This window comes from Hypanus sabinus, chromosome 19 (genome assembly GCF_030144855.1).
Source record: "Hypanus sabinus isolate sHypSab1 chromosome 19, sHypSab1.hap1, whole genome shotgun sequence".
Classification (NCBI taxonomy): domain Eukaryota; kingdom Metazoa; phylum Chordata; class Chondrichthyes; order Myliobatiformes; family Dasyatidae; genus Hypanus; species Hypanus sabinus.
The window spans coordinates 34,580,056-34,602,155 of record NC_082724.1 but is presented as its reverse complement, the minus strand read 5'-3'; the positions used below and the strand labels follow the sequence as shown (position 1 = coordinate 34,602,155).

Sequence of the window (22,100 nt, the reverse complement as noted above, 5' to 3'; positions counted from 1 at the left end):
ACTTTGAATCTTGAGTCAATAACCCTCAATTCCTTGACCTTTCACCTATTAATCTATCCCCACCTTAAATACTTTTAAAAATCTAACCTCCACCACCCTTTGGGGCAACAAATTCCAGAGTTCATTGTCCTTTGGGAGAAGAAATTTCAACACACTTCAGTTTTAAATAATCAGCCCCTTATGTTGTAACCGTGTCCCCAGAGTCTTCGGCCATGCAGTTGTTTATGATGACACTCTGTATCACTTCCCAGAGTTGTTCACAAACAGGGCCATGAGTTGACTCTTTTGCCCCTGAGCATGATCTTCCAATCAATATGACCTTCAGTTTCAAAAGCAGAAACGGCGGGTACATTGGAAAGATAGATGCATTTGATTGTACAACAGATAACTGGGTCATGTATACTGAACATACTGAGCAGTATTTTGAAGCAAATGAAATAGCCAATGAAAAGCGAGTGCCAGTTTTGCTGAAGGTTTTGTAGGTGGAAAAGAAGATAGTTTACTGAGACTGATCCAAGCAAACCAGCCAAAATGAGCTTTGGTGATTCGGTGAAAGTAATGCAGAAACATTTAGAACTGAAACCATTGTTGATTGCGGAACACTTTTTTTAATAAGTAGAATCAGAAGGATGGGGAGTCTATTTCAGCTTTAATGACTGAATTGAAGGGATTGTTTGAGCATTGTCAGTTCAGCGATGAGCTTCATGATGCTCTGAGAGATTGTTTAGTTTGGGGAATCTTACAAGAAAGCTTTCAAAAACTGCTCCTAACTGAAGCACAACTTATGTTTAAAAGAGAAGTTGAAATCGCTTCTTCAATAAAAAAACAGCAGCCGGAAAGCCAATTGAGTTGCAGGCAGGAATGAAAGTATGTGAGAACAAAATTGCAATGTTAAAATAAAAACCTGCCTAGCCAAACCAGTTGTGTTACCTTGTGGCAGGGGCTCATACACACACCAGACCAACACAGGTTTAAAGGTGAAAAGTGGGGAAAATGCAACAAAGTTGAACACATATAAAGAGCAAACAAAAATAAATGGACTGCATGGGGAAAAAGATAAAAAGTCAAGTTGCAGTTTCAAAAAAGAGCACTAATCGGCATGTTGTTAATGAAAAATCTGATGGTGATGGGTAGCCTTGAGATTTACAGTGTGGAAACTAACAATAGACAAGCAATATGGCTTACACCATAAGTTAACTGCAAATTAATAAAAATGAAATTGGACATTGGCTTGGCTGCTTTGCTCATTCCACTAAATGAGTTTGAACGGCATTACAAAGATACTGAACTGAAGCATGCAGATATCCAGTTGTGAACTTATACTAGAGAAAAAATCAATCCTGTGAGAATGGTAATCATAACAGTGAAATACAACAGCTAACAAACCACACTGGGTTTGTATGTCTTAAAAACAAGAGGGCCATCATTGTGTGTCCTTGATTGGCTGGGACAACTACAACTTGATTGGAGATCCAGCCACCATTTCCATGTCACATCCCTGCAATAATGTCAAGTGAAACTGAATTAAGAAAGGTGCTGGATGATGATGTAACAGCAGTTTTCAAGGAAGGCATTGGAAAACTCAAACATATTGGGGTTAAAATAGTGTTAAATGAAAATGCTACACCAAATTTTGCAAAACCCATCTGGTTCCTTATACCATTGGTGATAAAGTAGCCAGTGAGCTAGATCACATGGAGGCCAAAGGAATTCCTTCCCAGGTTGAGTGGAGACCATGGGCAATGCAGTGGTCCCAGTAGCCAAGAAGCCACACAGAAGCTGCTCTCCTACACAGTGAAGATTGCGACTGATGTCATCTGAAGATGATACATTGGTCAGTTAAGGAAAGCAGAGTCAATTGTTAGAGAAGAAAGGTGCCCAGAGCTGTCAGAACCACTTCCTGCAGTCCCAGAGTCAACTCCTACAACCATCACAGAGGAGGCCACAGAACCTGAGATTGCTTGACAGTCACAAGTCGCAATTGCCAAGCAGAGTGAAGCCCTGCCTTGTCTGGAAAGATGTTATCCCACAAGATTAAGATATCCTGCATAGTAATTAAATCTTTAGGCCTGAATGGGATAACTTAAAAATATTGTCTTGTGGGTATCTAGATAGTAGTTGTATTATGTAGTACATTGTGTATGTAGTTTAGATGAATTCTATATTGAGTTGGAGTTTATGACTCAGCATGGAGGAGTGTTGTGTATCTAATATTTGAGCAATATTGTAAATCTATTGTATGATTCAGCATTCTTTGGTGTTTACAGAATAAGTTACTGGGTTTATGTAAAAGTACCTGAATACTATACATCATCACACCACCACATCATACGTGTGCACCTCTCTGAAAGAAAAGCTTTACATACAGAAGTTCCCCAGGGCTCTCGTGCTTTTCTTTCCATTAACTTCTGGAGCTTCAAAACGTAACCGAATCCCTTTGTCTGGAAACCAAAATAGTGAGGACATACTGTAGGTAGGATGGATACTAGAAGTTTTTTTTACCCCATGGCAAGGGAATCTAAAGCTAGAGGGCATTTGTTTTAGCTCAGAAGTAAAATCTTAAAGGAGATTTGAGTGGTAAGTACTTCATAGGGAGGGTGGTAGTTACATGGAGCACTGCCAGGGCAGTCCACATTACAACATTTAAAGGAGTTGGGGATGACCGTATCCGAGACTACTTCATTCTCAACATGAGCTCTCCCCGATTCTACCACTCACCTGCACATTAGGCCAATTAACACGAACCCCAGCATATTTTTGTGAAGTGGGAGGAAGGCAGGGCACCCGGGTGAAAGGGTCACAGAGATAATCCGGCGGATGGCACTCGACTTCAGGATTGAACCAGCTACAGCACCCGAGAGAGAGGGTCGTGGTAATTCTACTTCTGCTCTGTCCAAGGAGAAGAAGGTGTAAAGGTAAAGGTACAGGATATAGATGACACGAGGGCAATGGTTAGGGTTAGGGTGGTAGAGGCGAAACCCGTCGCAACCGCGGACTCTGCTGCGGATCTGTACGGGCAGTCGTGCTCCCGAGTATGCAGTTCAGCCATTTAGGGATTATCTGTGGCAGCATTTAACTGACTTCGCTTTGTTACAGGCTTGACCGAGGCACAATGACGGCACGCTGCCTGCTTACCTTAGCCCACACTCCGGGAACGAAGATCGACGCTGCCCGGGAGTTTAGTATTCCGTTCCTGCTTCCGAGCCGCAGTGACAGCGTTAACGTTTAGTCTGAGAGTTGTAGTTAGCGGCCCTGTTGGCCTAGTGTTTTATTTTTTTTTTCATTCTGTTCTTTACAGTTCTTATTAAAACTCAGTGGATTATTTGTTCTGCTGCGGTGTCTCCCTTAGCATCTGGACCGTCACTGAACACAGTATCATGGAGCCATTGGAGAGAGGACAGCTGACCTGGCTGGCCCCGCATTTAGTTGGGCAGGTAGGAAAGAAGTGAAAATCCGTGGGGGCTGGGTTTGCAGAATGGCTTCGTTCGGCAGACGGAAGAGAGTGAAGTCAATGGCAGAAATGCTGGGGAAGCGCGGCAATCGCAAGCCGGAAGAAGTTATTCATGTGCAGAGATGCTACCTGGGCTGCGAGGTTCTCTAGCATTGTGTGTGTATGTTGTTTAGGAAGATAGGTGCCAGCGTTTGCAGCGACAGTTCGGCAGCTCGCCACTGACAGCCAGAATCAGTCAGGACAGTCCCGCTTCCTCCTCAGTAACAGTCTGGTCAGCCTCAGCCCGATTCCCTCGGCAGTTTCCGGCTCAAAACCGACCTTTCCTCCACCAGCCATATACCCTGATGACCCCGACAGCTGCAGAAACTTTATTACCCAGTGTGACCCGACTTTCCAGGCCCGGCCAGGTCAGTTCGGTGAGGATGCATTCAAGCTGGCCAACGTGGAGAATCTCTCAGGCAGTCCAACACTCTACGAGAACAAGATTCCCTTGCAGCAGACCGTTTGCTGCCGACCAGCGCCAAGGGAAGGGGCCAGTGAGGGATTATCAGTAAAGTTCTGCAGGCTCGCGGTTGAGATGGGGTGGATTAACAGATCCCTCATGACCGCTTTCCCCGGCTGAGCACCGGGGTCCAGCGTGAGATCGCAACGCATGATAAGCAGGATAGCTGGGATTTCCTCATAAATCTGGCCATTCGAATAGTCGAGAGAAGCACAGAGATCACTATCTGCCTTCACCCTTTCTCAGGAGGACTGACAACTGCCACGGGGGGGGGGGGGGGGGCAAGTTCCTGCCTCTAAGGTGGCACTCCAGGACACTTCTGAGCATCCTGTGTCAAGTGCCTGGTAAAAGAGGATACCTGTCAGCAGGAAGGGGAATTTGAGGGAATGATTCTCCCTGCAAGCATGCAATGCTCCCAGCTTTCTTGTCTTTGGGGTGGTAAACCTATTTTTTCTTCAGGCATTTATCAATTCCGGGCAGCCCAGAACCGGCCTAAAGTTGGTGAGTTCCCACTGAACAATCGAGACAGGATATTGATGTCAGGGCTTTGGATTGTTGGCCTCTGCGATCCCCCTTTCCACAGAATTCCTTCAACTCCTGGTAGAAGACAACCTTAAGGAACAGCTCTCCAAACTTGCTGATTTGCCTGAACTGCCACTGAATTGAATTGATCTTATTACTTACATCCTTCATATAGGAGTAAAAATCTTTACATTACTTCTCCGTCTAAATGTGCAATTTATAGTAATTTATAATAAATAGTATGTACAATAAACAGGACAGTCAATATAACATAGAAATACAATTGTATCAGCATGAATTAATCAGTCTGATGGCCTGGTGGAAGAAGCTGTCCTGGAGCCTGTTGGTCCTGGCTTTAATGCTGTGGACATGGATTGTGCCTTTAAAAGACACAGAATGAGAGAGACTGACTACAGTACTGCTGCCTGCTTCTGGGTTGCTATGGTGAGAGAGAGGTGGAGTTACATGATGAACAGTTGATATTTACAGTTGCTTCGTGGCGTGTCTATTTAAGCAAGGTCAGATGACTCTCTCACAGACACACAGCTGGAATCGACCGTGGAAGGACACCAGTGACAGAAGAGTCACTGGATGGAACGTCCGAGTGCCCATGAGGGTGGGTTGAGGATCGATCAGTAGCTATCACAGTGTGTAGAATGGCTGATCCCGTGTTTACCCTTGCCTGGGTGGTAGTTTTCCCTCGAAGATGGTACCCTTTGTGATAAGCTACATTTGGTTAACTCGAGAGTGGATTCGGAGTCCAACAATGGAAGAACAACGACACCGCTTATTCGTTCTTCTCCTACTGTGGATTTCACCTTGGCTTACAAAAACCTCTCTCTCCCCTCACCAACTCCATGCATTCAACTGAACTTCCTTACACTACCATCGTAATACTTTAAACCTTGCCACCTGAGCTTAAATGAGTTTGGGAATTATATTTACACACACACACACACACACACACACACATATATGCATAACACTGCTAACTTTTGTTTAAGTTACTATATTATGTAGTTACTAATAAATAATGGTTTTTGCCATCAAAACCAGACTCTATTGCTGCTGGTTTATTTAAACCGTTGCATGTACGTAAACATACTGTTTCCTGGCTGGTAGCAGCTGGAACAGTTTGTGGTTGAGGTGACTCAGGTCTCCAATTATCCTTCGGGCCCTTTCTCGCACCTGTGTTTGTAAATGTCCTGAATATTGGGAAGTTCACATCTACAGATGCACAGGGCATCAGCAGGAAGTTGATGCATCAGATGTTGCCATAGGAACTGCACTCTGCTAATGCTCTTCTGTAGATTTTCTTTCCCACCCCATTGTCGGAAACTGAGAACTTCTGGCTGTCAAGGAGGTCCTGAAAGCACGGCGACACTGGCTGGAGGGTGCAGAGCCCCCATTTATGGTATAGAGAGATCCCACAAGCCTCTCCTGCATTCATGACATTTTCATCAAGCCAATGGGCTCTCTTCTTCACCCAGTTTAGTTTCCCCCCATCGACAGACCTGGCAGCAAAAACACGAAGATCTATGCTCTCTTCGTCAGTTTGATACCATTGAGGACAAAACTTGTCATTCCTTGCTTGTGCAAAGCTGCTCCGGTGATTTAGGGAATAGAAGCAGAGGTGAGCTGCAAAAAAAGTCAGATCCAGGCCCAGGTGGGGTCCTCCCAACCTGCTTTTTGTTTCTGCCACCTTGGGCCCCTGAGTGTTGGAGTGGGGTCTCTCTTCAACAGACCCTGGAATTTATACAGAGTTAATTTTGGTGGATGTCTATGTCCCAAGATTCCACGACTTTGTCTCTGTCTGTCCCACTTTTGCTCAGAACAAGACGTTGCCCCACTGTCTGTGCCTCACCGCCCCTAGCCCCACCTCTTGGTGCCTTCATCTGCCTCTGTCACTGCTGTTCTGGTAATTGTGCTCCAAAGCAGTTGCTTCATTACTCTCCCCCAAGCTCATCGTTCAGCACGAGTTCAGGCTGCATGACCTCCTCTGGGATATTGTGTCTGTTCGAGGACCATAGCTCACTTCCCGTTTTCGGAAGATTTCTGTTCTCATCTGGTTACCAAACTCAAACTAATGGCCTGATTGAGAGAATGAATCAGGAGTAGGATGTGCTGACTTGTGCCTTTCATCACCACCACCACCTGGAGCTCCCAACTTGTCTTGGCAAAGATCACCCACAATTACCTCCAGTCATCTTCCACTGGCATGCCTCCCTTCAAATGCCAGAGCAGATTCCAGCCATCAATATTTCCCGCTCCAATGGAAGTTCCTGCTGCTGAGCAGTTGGTCCAATGCACAAGCGGAGATGGGCCAGGACACACTCAGCAACCATATATGCCCGGCAGGCTGATCGACTCTGCCAAAAAGTGAGAGCAGTTGTAGTAGAAAAGGCTATCAACAGAGCCTCTTATACACTTCACCCACCATCATATGTGAAGATTCACCCAGTATTCCATGCTTTCCAGCTCAAGCTCTGTTTTCTCTTTACTCCAGTCACCACCACCCCCTCAATATTTCATCTTTCTGAAGCAAAGCCTAAATCATCTGCTTATTTATTTATTGAATAAGGACTCAGAGTTAACCAATGGTTTTTATGTAAATAACTTTATTTTGTAATATTCTGAATAAAGTATATTTTTGGGAGGAAAATCCTAAAATCAGTAACTGTGCAGTCTTATACCATTTGTGTAACGATTGTCGGAGCAGGCAGTAACTGGTTGAAAAGGCCTACACGGCGCTCTATCATGTGATACCAATTGATCACATGACGCGGAGTTAAAAGTAACGCCTTTGATACGCTGTAACAGGATGGGTCAAAGGTGCAAGGCGTTGGAAATCACAGAACTAAGAAACAACCAGTGAAAGTGTATTCGATCTATTTTTTGAATTGTAGTGAAGTCTCCGCAGAGACTGTCAAAAATTGCCAATGCCGACTATATTTCAAGTCGTCATAGCGGGGTATTGGGAAAAGTTTTCAATAAGCAATAATCGCGCCTCGGGTAAACCTCATCGGCTACGATACTGCCACTGCGCAAAGCTACCGTACACCGGTTGGGAGCCCAGGTCTAGAAATTGCTTACACTTCACACTGATAGCGACTAAACCATTGTTTTCAGTACATTTAGTATTATTATATATAATAATACTTTCCATAATTTGTTCTTATATAAACCTTCTAAACCGACAAATATATTAAAACAAAGTTTAAAGAGATGGATTATGGGATATAGTATGCTAATCAGGCCTACGTCACTGTAACGGGGTTGCTGTAGGCAGCATTGCGCGTCGCAGGTTTGCGCAGGCGCAGTATCGAGGCATTAAGCTGCGTGGTCGGTGGAAGGTTTACTGTGAATGTTGATTTATTAACTGGTCTTTGTCCTTCGGTTCTGATTTCAAGTTGCTTTGGGTTTCAGTCCAGCATTAAAATACCGTGTCGGAGCAACACGCACAAAATGCTGGAGAAACTCAGCAGGCCAGGCAACATCTATGGAAGAGTAAACAGACATCCCACCCTGCAAAAACTCTTTTCGGGGAGGTAGCACCACCACCCCGCCCCGGTCGACCTCCAAGGGTGTATGATACAGGACATTTGATTATGAAAGAACACAACAATTTATTTGATCACGTATTGAAACTATTTACACACATGCAGTGCATGGAAACTAACTTGTTTCCTACTTTAATTTTAATGGCCTATCGTGTGTGTTTTTCAAAAGATACTTTATACATAAACGTTTTTTTTAAGTGGAATATTTTCGTAACGGCGGGTTATTCCTGTAGCATGTTATCAGCTATAATTCACTAAGTTAATCTTCACGATTTCACCTCAAAATGTGCTCCTTCATAGGGCTCAAGCAGTGAATGCACCCAGCTTTTGTGTGCCCCTCAATACATAAGCTGAGGTCTTGGACTAAATTTGGTTGAGCTCACAGGTGTCCACCACACCGTGATTTGGACTACCACTAAGTTTAGTCAGAATCAGCATCAGGTTTATTCTCGCTGATATATGTTATGAAATGTGTTGATTTGCAGCAGCAGTATAGTGCAATATATAAAATATAACTATCAGATATGATAAATAAATATATATTATAGTACAAAAAGAGAACAATATAATTAATGAGATAGTGGTTGCGGGATCATGGACTATTCAGAAATCTGATGCCAGAGGGAAAAAACTGTTCCTGAAATGTTGAGAGTGTGTCTTCAGTCGCCTTTATCTCCTCCCCGATGGTAGTAATGAGAGGAGGGTGGTGAGAGTCCTTAATGATGGAGATCGAGACATGATGTCATAAAAGACTGCTTTTCCAGTATCAATACAGTGATATTTGTCTCTCTGTGAACCCCGGGGTGTAACATGTACTGCACAGAACACAACAAAAATAGGAGCAAGAGTCGGCCACCAGGCCCCTCACGTCTGCCCACCTGCCATCCAGTGTGAGCCTGGCTGATTTACATGGCTCTCAGCTCCTGTGTTAGTGCACAATGATGGTGGGGCACCAGTAACGATGAGACGGCCTACAGAGAGGAGACGAAAGAGCTCGAGGCCTGGTGCCAGCCAAATTACCTCTTCCGAAATGTCAACAGGACAAACAAGATGGTTATCAGCTTGAACCACTCACACCTCCCCTTACATCAGGGAAAATTGCCAGCAGTTTCAAACTCCTGGGTCCCAGAAGACATTATACACAATCAGGAAAGCTCACCGGTGCCTCTAATATCTGAGGAGAGCTGGTCTATGTACATCTATACTCCAGTCACTCTGGTGATGCACGGTAGAGAGCATCCTGACAAGCTGCATTGCTGCTCGGTACGGAGGCTGCATCGCTGCTCGGTACGGAGGATGCATCGCTGCTCAGTACAGAAACTGCACCGCTGCTCGGTGTGGAAGCTGCACTGCTGCAGACAGGAACACTGTACAAAGGGTCGTCAAAACTGTCTACCTCAACACTGCCCCCAGCCTAGCCACCATCAATAGGTTCAATACGTACATTTCATGTCAGAGGAATGTATACAATATACATCTTGAAATTCTTTTTCTTTGCAAATATCCAAGAAAATAGAGGAGTGCCCCAGAGAATGAATGAAGGTAAAACATTAGAACCCCAAAGCTCCCCCCTCCCACACATAAGCAATGACCCCCTCCCCACCAGCAGAAAACATCAGCACCCCCCACCGAGCACTCAAGTGTGCAGCAAAGCATCAATAAAGACACAGACTTGCAGTACCCCAAAGACTAGTAGTTTACCTGGTATTCGATAGACCACAGGCGCTCTCTCTCCCTAATAAGAGAAAAAGAGGCGTCCCCGTTTCACAGCGAGAGGGGAGACTCGTTGATTTATGATGTTAAAAGTCTGTTGTGTTGCTTTTTCTGAGCTCTGTGCCCAAAGAGCTCTGGTCTCTGGACACACAACCGGCAGCAAACCTGCCGCTTCTGATGTTCCGTGTTCTCCCACAGTGCCTCAGTCTGGGGCACCGGCCTAAAATCAGCCCGTCTCCAGAGCCACGAAAATCCGGGACACTGAAGGCACTCGTCTTCCAGGCCACGTCCTTGGGATATTGAAAAACGGCTGGACATGAAGCCCTGAGAGCGGGTCCCATTCCCGCAAAGAACCGAAGTCAGAGTGTAACTCCAGGTCAGGGTCTTCAAAAGAACCTTGAACAGGAAACAGAGAGATATCGAAGATAGAAATAGAGCTGTTTCCGAAGATGCGAGCAAAGGAGTCACTTCACCCCTCCCATCAATAGATACATACATACAGATGCCGGAAAAGGGCCAGTGACATCATAAAGGATCCCCCCCCCCCCCCGGCTCATGGACCGTCACAGCCGTCGGGGAGGAGGCTGCGTAGCATCCATCGGCAGGACCACCAGATTCAAAAACACTGACTTTCCCCAAGCAGTAAGACTGATCAATACCTCCATCCATTAACTCAAACTTTCATACCCCCAGCCACCACAACCTTATCATTTTCTGTCGGTCACATTATGTCAGACACTCCTGTGCATTCAATGGGCATTCAGTCAATCTATGTAAATAAGCTAACTTATGTGTTTATATTTATTGTGTTTTATTATTATTATTGAGTGTCCCTGACCTTAATGTGTTGTTTGTGCTGCATCGCACCCAGGGTGACAATTACTTTGTTCTCCTTTTTACTTGTGTAAAAATAATATTAAACAATCTTGAATCAATAACCTTCAACTCCTTGATCTTTCACCTATTTATCCATCTCCACCTTAAATATTTTTAATAATCTAGCCTCCACCACCCTTTGGGACAACAAATTCCAGAGTTCATTGTCCTTTGGGAGAAGAAACTTCTACACACCTCAGTTTTAAATAATCAGCTCTTTATGTTGTAACCGTGTCCGCGGAGTCTTATCCTGTGTAGTTGTTTGTGATGAAGCTCTGCATTGTATCCCAGAATTCGTCCCAAACAGGGATATGAGTTGGCTCTTTTGCCCCTTGAGTATGATTTTCCAACCAATTTGATCTTCCATTTCAATATCATATTCCTGTTTCCTCCTGCACCCTTGAACGCCTTGTTTCCAGAAAACTATCCATTTTCTACTTACGTATATCCATTTTTGGCCCCCCCTTAAGATGGACATTTCAACAGGTTCTATACCTCTGAGGGAAGAAATTCTTCCTCATCTCAGTCTTTAGAGGTCACTCTTTATCACTAGATGCAACCAATGGTTCTCGAATCACAGCCGATAGAATCAATCTCCTTGCCTGGCAGAGTTTTGAACGTTTCAATGTAGTCTCAAAACAGAGCCCAGGTTTCTTTTGGTTCCTCTCGAGTGACCGAGTTGACAATGAAAGATACAGCTTCACAAGTTGTTTGATTAACTTTAGTTAGCTCTGAACTAAAAAACAAAGGAACTTGTAACATAGGTAATTTTGCTTAACTCTTAACTACAGCAGTAATTCAACTTCTAACTATAGCTATGAACCTAGTCTAATTCAACTAAAAGAACAAAACTTGGGTTTCTTCATTTGATCCACAAATAGATCCAGCTCCAGGTTTAACGCGATTCATGGGAATATTATCAGCAATTAGCAGTGCTGTTTGGCGTAAGGAAGGAGTTAAATGTGATTCCTCCTTGATCTAAGCTAAAATAGAATGGAAGTCTGTTAGACAAAATGGTGTTAGTCTGGAGTGAGTTTGTTTTGATAAAGTTAAATGAGTGTAAGTCCACATCCTTGAGAGTAGATAAAGCCGAATATGTGTTTGTCCAGGGAAAGTGAGAGCATCGTTCTCTAAACGGTGCCTTACCATGGAAAGTAGGGGGAAAGATATACAGGATTTGAAAGGGTATGAAAAGGGACTTAATTTCTACAAGGGAGTATTCTTTTCTCAGCTAGGTGCCTGTGCTAAGAATTGAAGATGGGGAGGGGAAGGGAAGAAGGAGAGGCATGAAACCTTTTGGATTTGTGGTTCCTTCCAGGAATTTGCAAATCATCTCATTCAGTGGATGATAAGTATTTGTCTTTTTTTTAATTGCAATTTCACTATTTGATTCTCTTTCTGTATTACATGCCTTGCATAACTCTAATAAAGCATTTACAATAACTCCTTCATTTGCAAATACATACACAAAACCCCCTTTCTGAATCAGTAATGAAACATAGAAACCCTACAGCACAATACAAGCCCTTCGGCCCACAAAGTTGTCCTGAACATGTCCTTACCTTAGAACTACCTTGGGTTACCCGCAGCCTTCTATTTTTCTAAGCTCCATGTATCAATCCAGGAGTCTCTTAAAAGACCCTATCGTTTCTACTTCCACCACCGCCGCTGGCAGCCCATTCCATGCACTCACCACTCCCTGCGTAAAAAACTTACCCCTGACATCTCCTCTGTACCTACTTCTAAGCACCTTAAAACTGTGCCCTCTCGTGTTAGCTATTTCAGCCCTGGGGAAAAGCCTCTGACTATCCACACGATCAATGCCTCTCAATATCTTGTACACCTCTATCAGGTCACCTCTCATTCTCCATCACTCCAAGGAGAAAAGGCCAAGTTCATTCATAAGGCATGCTCCCTAATCCAGGCAACATACTTATAAATCTCCTCTGCACCCTTTCTATGGTTTCCATGTACTCCCTGTAGTGAGGCGACCAGAATTGAGCACAGTACTCCAAGTGGGAGTACTTGGAAGTCCTATATAGCTGCAACATTACATTTTATGAATTTAAAAATAAGTTTCATTACAATTATATACATTCTTAATCATTCAGTCTTAAGCCACTGGTGAGCTCAAACACTTCAAGGAGACATCTCAGATGCCAAGCACCAGTCAATGGAGAAACTCCAGCAATCCCTTGAAACTGTCTTACTATTATACTGTTCAGAGTCTCCCTTATCTCCCCCTACAAGTGAATGGCAACTCCTTATAAGGCAAAATCTAATATGCAATCTACTGGAAAGTACCATATGATTTCCATAAATCGTTTCAGCCAGGTCCAAAACAAAACTTGAGTCAGCCATCTTGTCCATATATTCAGCCACTTTATAGCTTTTGTAACAGGGAAATCACTAATTATATTTCATCTTACTGAAAGTCTACAGTTCCTTTTTTATTCTTCTAACCTCTGGTTAATACAAATTTAATTGACCTACTCTCTCCTCATGTGACCATCCATCCTGCTCAAGGATCAGCTTGCCTAGTTATTGTTGTATTTTTCCAATGTAGAATTAATCTCCTTCTTGGGGCCTCATCAAGGGTTTGGGATTTTGTCAAAGACTAACACAGAACACAGGGCAGGCACAAATGGGGTTTCTTCTGGTTGCCAAGAGGAGTATTGTGCTGCAAAAAAAGGTGTATTGTCTTAATTTCTTTTACATAAATGACTTGGATGAAGGTACTAGGGTTGTTGCTGAATTTGCTGATGTCACAAGGACTGTTAGAAAAGGGCAGTAAAGGTATATATTTCGTCTATGACGTAGGTTCAGTGAGTAAGCACAGATCTGGCAATTGGAATATAATAACCATACAACAATTACAGCACAGAAACAGGTCATCTTGGCCCTTCTAGTCCGTGCCGAACGCTTACTCTCACCTCGTCCCACCTACCCGTACTCAGCCCATAACCCTCCATTCCTTTCCTGTCCATATACCTATCCACTTTTTTTAAATGACAAAATAGAACCTGCCTCTACCACTTATACTGGAAGCTCGTTCCACACAGCTACGACTCTGAGTTAAGAAGTTTCCCCTCATGTTACCCCTAAACTTTTTCCCCTTAACTCTCAACTCATGTCCTTTTGTTTGAATCTCCCCTACTCTCAATGGAAAAAGCCTATCCACGTCAACTCTATCTATCCCCCTCATAATTTTAAATACTTCAATCAAGTCCCCCCTCAACTTTCTACGCTCCAAAGAATAAAGACCTAACTTGTTCAACCTTTCTCTGTAACTTCTCTGTAATCAGGTAACATTCTAGTAAATCTCCTCTGTACTCTCTCTATTTTGTTGACAATCTTTCCTATATTTCGGTGACCAGAACCGTACACAATACTCCAAATTTGGCCTCACCAATGCCTTGTACAATTTTAACATTACATCTCAACTCCTATACTCAATGCTCTGACTTATAAAAGCCAGCATACCAAAAGCTTTCTTCACCACCCTATCCACATGAGATTCCACCTTCAGGGAACCATGCGCCATTATTCCTAGATCACTCCGTTCTACTGCATTCCTCAATGCCCTACCATTTACCATGTATGTCCTATTTTAATTAGTCCTACCAAAATGTAGCACCTCACACTTACCAGCGTTAAACTCCATCTGTCATCTTTCAGCCCAGTCTTCTAACTTGCCTAAATCTCTCTGCAAGATTTGAAAATCTACTTCATTATCCACAACACCACCTATCTTAGTATCATCTGCCTACTTACTAATCCAATTTATCACCCCATTATCCAGATCATTAATGTATATGACAAACAACATTGGACCCAGTGCAGATCCCTGAGGCACACCACTAGTCACCGGCCTCCAACCTGACAAACAGTTATCCTCCACTACTGTCTGGCATCTCCCATCCAGCCACTGTTGAACAACACACACAAAATACTGGTGGAACACAGCAGGCCAGGCAGCATCTATAAGGAGAAGCACTGTCGACATTTCGGGCCGAGACCCTTCGTCAGGACTAACTAAAAGGAGAGATAGTAAGAGATTTGAAATCAAATGCCGTGTTCCACCAGCATTTTGTGTGTGTTGTTTGAGTTTCCAGCATCTGCAGATTTCCTCACGTTTGCTCTTTACAGCCACTGTTGAATCCATTTTACTACTTCAATATTAATACCTAATGATTGAACCTTCCTAACTAACCTTCCATGCGGAACCTTGTCAAAGGCCTTATTGAAGTCCAAATAGACAACATCCGCTGCTTTACCCTCAACTTTCCTAGTAACCTCTTCAAAAAATTCAGTAAGATTTGTCAAACATGACCTTCCACGCACAAATCCATGTTGACTGTTCCTAATCCGACCCTGTCTATCCAGATAATTATATATACCATCTCGAAGAATACTTTCCATTAATTTACCCACCACTGATGTCTAATTGACAGGCCGATAATTGCTAGGTTTACTCTTAAAACCCCTTTTAGACAATGGAACCACATGAGCAATACGCCAATCCTCCAGCACCATCCCTGTCTCTGATGACATTTGAAATATTTCTGTCAGGGTCCCTGCTATTTATACCCTAACTTCCCTCAAGGTCCTAGGGAATATCCTGTCAGGAGCCGGAGATTGATCCACTTTTATATTCTTTAAAAGCGCCAGTACTTCCTCTTCTTTAATCATCATAGTTTCAAAACAATCACCTATATATTTAATCCCCTTTTGGAACCAATTATGTAAAAGTTTATTATCCATTGTAAAAGGAATAAGCCTATTTTGAATTAAAGTTCTTTTTGCTAATAAAGATTTCTTTATCTCATCATCCATATTTACCTTATTCCATAAATCAATCAAGTGTCTTAATATAGGAGATTCTTTTTTTTTCCCGTATCCATTTGGATTCCCATTTATATATAAAATCTTCTCTAATTCTATTCTAATCCATGCAGGTTTTTCTTCATCAAAAAAAGACGCAATAAATCTAAGTTGATTTGTTTTATAATAATTCTTAAAATTTGGAAGTTGTAACCCTCCTAAATCAAATTTACATGTCAATTTTTCCAGTGATATTCTTGACATCTTTCCTTTCCAAAGAAATTTCCTTACATATTTATTCAGTTCTTGAAAAAACTTCTGAGGTAATTGTATTGGTAAAGTTTGAAATAAATATTGCAATCTAGGAAATATATTCATTTTTACAGCATTAACTACCTATTAATATTATTGGTAACATCATCCATTTATCAAGATCCTCTTTTTTTAAATAATGGCAAATAATTTTGTTTGTATAAATTTTTTACATCATTATCAACTCTAATACCTAAATATTTTATCCCATTTATTGACCATCGAAATTGAGTTGCTAATCGACATTGATTATAATTTCCTTTGGTAAGGGGTAAAATTTCACTTTTATCCCAATTTACTTTATAGCCTGATACTTTCCCATATTCTTCCAATCTAAAAGATAATCTTTGCAAAGATTGCAATGGGTTTGTTAAATAAATCAAAACATCATCAGCAAATAAATTAATCTTGATTAATTCTTGATAAATTCTTCTTGATTAACTCTAAAGCCCCCAATATCTGAATCTGTTTTAATTAATTCAGCTAATGGTTCTATTGCCAATACAAATAAAGCAGGTGATAACGGGCAGCCTTGTCTAGTTGACCTTGTTAAGCAAAATGGTGTTGAAATCTGACCATTTGTAACTACTTTAGCTTGAGAATTAGTTTTTAAAGTTTTAATCCATTGTATAAAAGATTTTCCTAACTCATATTTTTCCAATACCTTAAATAAAAAATCCCATTCTAATCTATCAAATGCTTTTTCTGCATCCAAAGCAACTGCCACACTCATTTCCTCTTTTTTTTGTGCTAAGTGAATTATACTAAGTAACCGGGTTATGTTATCCATTGATTGTCTATTTTTAATAAAACCTGTTTGATCCATATGTATTAATTTTGGTAAATATTTAGATATTCTATTAGATAAAATTTTTGCTAGTATTTTATAATCTGTATTCAACAAGGAAATAGGCCTATATGATGTTGGTTTTAAAGGATCTCTATCTTTTTTTGGCAATACAGTTATGATCGCTGTTAAAAAAGATTGTGGGTGTTTATGCATTCTTTCCACTTGGTATATTAATTCCATAAAAGGAGGAATTAATAAATCTTTAAATTTTTTATAAAACTCAGGAGGAAAACCATCTTCTCCTGGGGATTTATTACTCTGAAGTGATCCTAAAGCTTCTTCAACCTCTTTTGATGTAAAGGGCATATCTAATCCTTCCTGTTCTTCCAAATTTAATTTTGGAAGGGTTATTTGTGATAAAAACCCTTTTCTGAATAAGTATCAGAAAAAATTTATAAAAATTGCATCGGCAGTAGCCAAAAAAGTTATCGCAGTTACTTGGAAATCTGATTTATATTTAACTATGGATCATTGGAATAATGAAATACATAGTTGTATTCCACTTGAAAAAATTACGTATAATCTAAGAAATGAATATATTTTGGAAAATTTGGTTCCCATACTTACAAAAGGTAGGATTAAATACATCGGTCCTTTGAAGATAAAATTATAGTAATTGGGGGAAGTAAAAATAAATATCAAAATTATTTTGAACTCCAGGGAGCATGTGGGGATCCTCCGATATCCAGGCAATCTTTCTCTTCTTTCCTTTTTTTCTTTCTTTAGATAAGGGTTAAGGGGAGGGGGAGGGTTAATATTATTTTTCTTACTATTTTATCATCACATTTATTCTTTGTAATTTCTAAAATTTAATAAATAAATAATATACAAAAGATCATTATAGTTTCCATAACTACCCTACTTGTTTCCCTTACCTTACACGATTCAATGTAGGGAATATTCAATTTTAGAGAAAAAAGCAGTATTCTGAGATGTCGTGGAGTCAGGGCAAGTCATTATGAAATATGATAATTATATGTTTCTGCTATTGCTGGTGGATTTGAATACATACATAGGGAAATTATGTTTCAGTTATATTGGGAGGGCATTGTTGAAACCCCATCTGAAGACCTGTGAAATTAAGGAAGCATGTTAATATGTTGAAAACAGTTGGGGGAAGATTTTTTTAATCTATCAAAATAATCTTTATTCATAATAAAACAATATTAACAAGATTAAACAGTGCAATGTGTTTCATTCTTACATTGTGTGGTGTTCTATCGCATTCCTTACAACCATTAGGACTGTTGCTACTCATGTGGACACGGTGTCGGTTCACGACTACGGTAACTGAGGGCCCCTCCCGGTCCAGGAGGGTTTTGGGGCTTTTTGGGCCCTTCATCACCGAGTCCCTGTGATGGCCGCACCAAGCTCCAGTACGTCCCTCAGCACCTACTCCTGCAACACACAAGATGCTGGAGGAACTTAGCAGGCCAGGCTGCATATATGGGAAAAAGTACAGTCGACGGCTCGGGCCAAGACTCTTTTCCACAGATGCTCTATTACTTTGATTTTCAATGTCTACAGATTTTACAGCATCTTGTTTGTAACAGCTCGGGATGTAGCAACCTACAGACATTTCGATGTGCCAGCAGATCAACAAGTTGTGCACAGATCAAAGGGCGCTTCTCAATGCCGGGAGTGCGGGGCAAGGTTGCGGCGCCTGCCGGGAGTGCGGGGCAGGGTTGCGGCGCCTGCCGGGAGTGCGGGGCAGGGTTGCGGCGCCTGCCGGGAGTGCGGGGCAGGGTTGCGGCGCCTGCCGGGAGTGCGGGGCAGGGTTGCGGCGCCTGCCGGGAGTGCGGGGCAGGGTTGCGGCGCCTGCCGGGAGTGCGGGGCAGGGTTGCGGCGCCTGCCGGGAGTGCGGGGCAGGGTTGCGGCGCCTGCCGGGAGTGCGGGGCAGGGTTGCGGCGCCTGCCGGGAGTGCGGGGCAGAGTTGCGTCGCCTGCCGGGAGAGCGGGGCAGTGTTGCGTTGCCTGACGGGAGTGCGGGGCACAGCCGTGGCGCAGGGATGCTTGGGAGTCGCGTCATTGCTGCTACGTGGAGAGTTGCGAGCGACACTGAAGAGATAATCGGAGTTTCGCCTTTCACAGCCCAAGTCAGTGTCGGGGCGGCAGTGTCACCTTGACAGGGTGCAGGGTCGGCCGTGGCGGTGAGAGGGATATAGGCCGTCAGCTGTAGAACGACGATTGACCCTGGTCCTGGCCGGCTTTCCGCTGCGGAGGGCCTGGGCCTGGGCCTGGGCGCCGTGGGGCGGTCCACACTATGAGTTGGTTCAACGCCTCGCATCTGTCGAGTTTCGCCAAACAGGCGCTGTCCCAGGCTCAGAAGTCCATCGATAGGGTCTTGGACATCCAGGAGGACGAGGGGGGCCCGTGGACTGGTATCTCGGCGGAGTATGAGGAAGGTACAGTGACTGGACTGCTGCCTCTACTCTTCAGGGAGGGGAGAGCGGCCGCCCTCCGCGATACAGCTGTGCGATGCACGGAGCCAGCGGTGCCCTCTTTGTCTTTATCTGTCTCACCAAGGAAAGATTGAGAAACGCCGATGTGGTGCTCTTTGACCGCAACTTAAGTACTTGTGCACTTTTCTAGGAAACGAGGGACTTTTTCTCCTGTGGAAGTTAGGGGTATCTCCTTGAGCAGAGCAGGTCTGGGAGAGAGACTTAATTTAAAGTTGTGAAGTTATCAGATCTAGGGGAATCCCTGTGGCAGAGGGATTGAAGATTAAAGACCAGAATAAAGGCGATTTGCTGAATTTCAGGAAGAAACAATACGCTTGTTTGTTCGGTTATGAACGTCTGGAATGTAATGTTAGGTGCAGTAATTTGCGGATCTGGAAATGCAGAGTCTTTAGTATGATGAATTTAGTAGCTAATACAGGAGCCCTTACATTAAGTGTGAGGTAAACAGTTTAGCAGATTGAAAAGTTAGTTTTCTGTGCATTGGCTGTGTTCACATGTAAGAATGATCTTTTGTTTTCTATCCGTATTTCACTAGTTTCTACATTTGAATTGATAGCTACATTTCTACATTTTGTTGATTTTGACGAATTATGAAGGAAATCACATTTCCAAATGGTTAGCTGCAGTATTGTGACTTTACCAACAGTGACTTTACTAGACCATTCATTTCCTTAAAGAAAAATGGTAAGCTGGGATAATGCAACAGTGCTGATTACTGGAGAGTAAGTGGCTCTCCCCTCTCGTGCTATTTCTGCAAAGACAGGTTCTAAGGGCCAGTTATGTACTTCTCCAGAGCAGAATGGTGTAGCCAGTCAACTTGCAGCTCCGCAAATCTAGCTGCTTTATAGTCATAGTGGTAGAGATTTGCAAGTAATATAGGTCTTAAATAGTTCTTGCTTGGCTATTAATGATAAAAGTTAGAAAAAAAACTAAGGTGGTGAATATGTTCAAATAACATGAATAACTTCCATATCTAACCTATTCCATATATTTCCATTTTAAAATGGAAGCTACTCTGATGTGTCTTGCCTTTTAAAAAAAAAAATATTTTATAGGTTTTATTTCCTTGTGACTGAGACAATTTAACGTGTTGAGTATCAGGCAGGTTCTATTAGTCCTGGTCCCTCACTAATGTTCCTGTCTCATGCCCATTAACTCAATGGATCTTTCTCCCACTCCTCTTACACTAGGGTAATGTGTAGTAACTAATTAACCTTCCAAACTTATTGGTATGTTGGAGCAAACCAGAGCTTTTATGTGAAACCCACATGGTTGTAAAGAGAATGTGCAAACTCCCCAAACACCTGGAGATCAGGATTTAATCTGGGCAGCTTGGGCAGTGTTCCTTAGTGTGCCGTGGTAAAAATATTCTGGTGTTTGACATACCCTGGACTTAGTTTTGGTACCTTTTAGCTGTTTACAATTTATCAAGTGACGCCAAGTCCATGCCCAGTATTAACTTCAGAGTGTCTCTGGGGATGCTATGCAATTCCACCTATAAAATGCAGAGAGCATTTATAAAGCTAAAGTTGCTTTCTGTGAACCATCGTAACATCTACCATCTTGAGTAAGTGTTGATCATTTGGGCAGTGCTGAGTCTACAATCATTTTAGTTCAGCTGATAGATTTTTCCACAACCGTAAAGCACTCAGTTCACTGAAAGTCGTGCAGTTCTTTTTTTGACATTACTATTCTATGACTTGAGATCAACATCTTAACATTTTGAGTATTTCTGCCACTAGATGGCAAGTGCTTAAAATGAAAAAAGTGAAAATCAGGAAAAAAAAATGAACAGATAATACTGGGAGCACTCAACAGGTCGCACAGCATCCATGCAAGTAGAAATGTTTCAAGTTTCAGATGTTGTAATGTGTAGAGCAAAGGGAACATTTCTAGGGTGTCAACAAATGGTACTGTTCAGTTAAGTTGCAGATTATGTTTCTTTGCGTAATGTATTGCTAATGTTAAAGAGTTGTGACTGGCCCAGCAAGGCAGACAGGAATATTTCATTCTTTGCTACCATCTCCACTACTGAAACTAACTTGTTTTCTAATGCAGTTCTAATGAACGGTCTTGGACCTGAAAGATTTTCTTGAAAATAGCTCTGAAATATTAACTGTGCCTCTTTTAACAGCTGCTGCCTAATGCTGAGTGTTTCCAGGTTATACAGAATCAAACACATTTTGGCCCAGGTCATGCCAAGCAGTTCTGAGAGGAGTTGTCAGTGCTGAAACCAAAATATTTCCTAGATTTCGTAGATGATTTGAAATGCAGAACTCTGAGGTTTACTGCAAGTCTTATTCTTGGGGAAATGCCTAGTTGATCCAGCTACAAGTTAGTTCTGCTGTAGAACCAAAGATGCTGTTAATTTCAGTAGAATTGTACAGCAAAAATTCAGGAGGCTAAAGAGAAGCAGGCAAACTCATTTAATGTTTCTCGGATTACCAATTAAAAAAATTATGATTAAAAATGATTTTTATTAACAGTTTTACTTGCTTCCATTTTAATAGCTTTTAATTATCGGGGATTTCATGTATTTTAAGTGTTATTATTGACTAACTACTATCATGGCTGGCAAAGCTGTGACCTAGTTCAGTTAGCTGTGGAGGACTATCGGAGCAGGTTTATGTGCTATGTTGTCTGAAACCTGTACTTTGCTCAGGCTGCAGAGGGCCAGAGAGGTAGACTCTGTACACATACAAGCTACGTGCCCTACTCCCCCATATTACAGACGGGTTGTGTTCCTTAGACTGTGGCTTCCTGTAACGTGAGCCCCCTTTCCCATTGAATCGCAGGTCGGAAGCAGGGATGTATTTCGAGCTTGTGTTTTTCTCTTGCATTGAACCATTTGGGGACATTTCGGACAAAAAACTTCCTGGCTTCTGCCCCCTTCTTTATCAGTCCTGGTGAAGGCTCTTGGCTGTTCATTTCCCTTCAGAGATGTTGCTTGACGTGCTGAGTTCTTCCAACGTTTTGTGTGCGTTGCTCAAGATAATACTGGCATTATTCACCACACGCAAATATCATCC

General features: G+C 42.4%; 2 protein-coding genes, 1 long non-coding RNA gene and 1 other non-coding gene across 5 annotated transcripts in view; 1 reads left to right on the top strand and 3 right to left on the bottom strand.

Moving 5' to 3' along the window:
* Positions 1-594: 594 nt before the first annotated feature.
* Positions 595-7,050, bottom strand: LOC132377862 (uncharacterized). The gene is made up of 3 exons (XR_009506813.1): positions 3,136-7,050; positions 2,719-2,889; positions 595-1,498 (listed from the first exon to the last, which is right to left on the bottom strand). It is a non-coding gene; the product is annotated as an uncharacterized LOC132377862 (long non-coding RNA).
* A 336-nt stretch (positions 7,051-7,386) lies between these two features.
* Positions 7,387-7,527, bottom strand: LOC132378192 (U4 spliceosomal RNA). Its single transcript, XR_009506920.1, has one exon. It is a non-coding gene; the product is annotated as a U4 spliceosomal RNA (small nuclear RNA).
* A 2,089-nt stretch (positions 7,528-9,616) lies between these two features.
* LOC132377861 (uncharacterized) lies at positions 9,617-18,243 on the bottom strand. 2 transcript variants are annotated; one of them, XR_009506812.1, is made up of 3 exons: positions 17,815-18,243; positions 17,486-17,681; positions 9,617-10,144 (listed from the first exon to the last, which is right to left on the bottom strand). XR_009506812.1 is itself a non-coding variant. In XM_059944300.1 (2 exons), exons 1-2 carry the CDS (start codon positions 18,187-18,189, stop codon positions 9,827-9,829), a joined length of 693 nt encoding a protein of 230 aa, XP_059800283.1. In that variant the 5' UTR covers positions 18,190-18,243; the 3' UTR covers positions 9,617-9,826. The 2 variants fall into 2 exon arrangements, 1 of the variants encoding a protein (XP_059800283.1); XM_059944300.1 differs by lacking the exon at positions 17,486-17,681.
* A 369-nt stretch (positions 18,244-18,612) lies between these two features.
* Positions 18,613-22,100, top strand: part of tmf1 (TATA element modulatory factor 1) — a 37,663-nt gene continuing 34,175 nt past the window's right edge. The window contains exon 1 of the mRNA XM_059944295.1: positions 18,613-19,014. Within this exon, the coding sequence (XP_059800278.1) occupies positions 18,873-19,014 (142 nt within the window). The 5' untranslated portion in view covers positions 18,613-18,872. The remainder of the gene's footprint in view (positions 19,015-22,100) is intronic.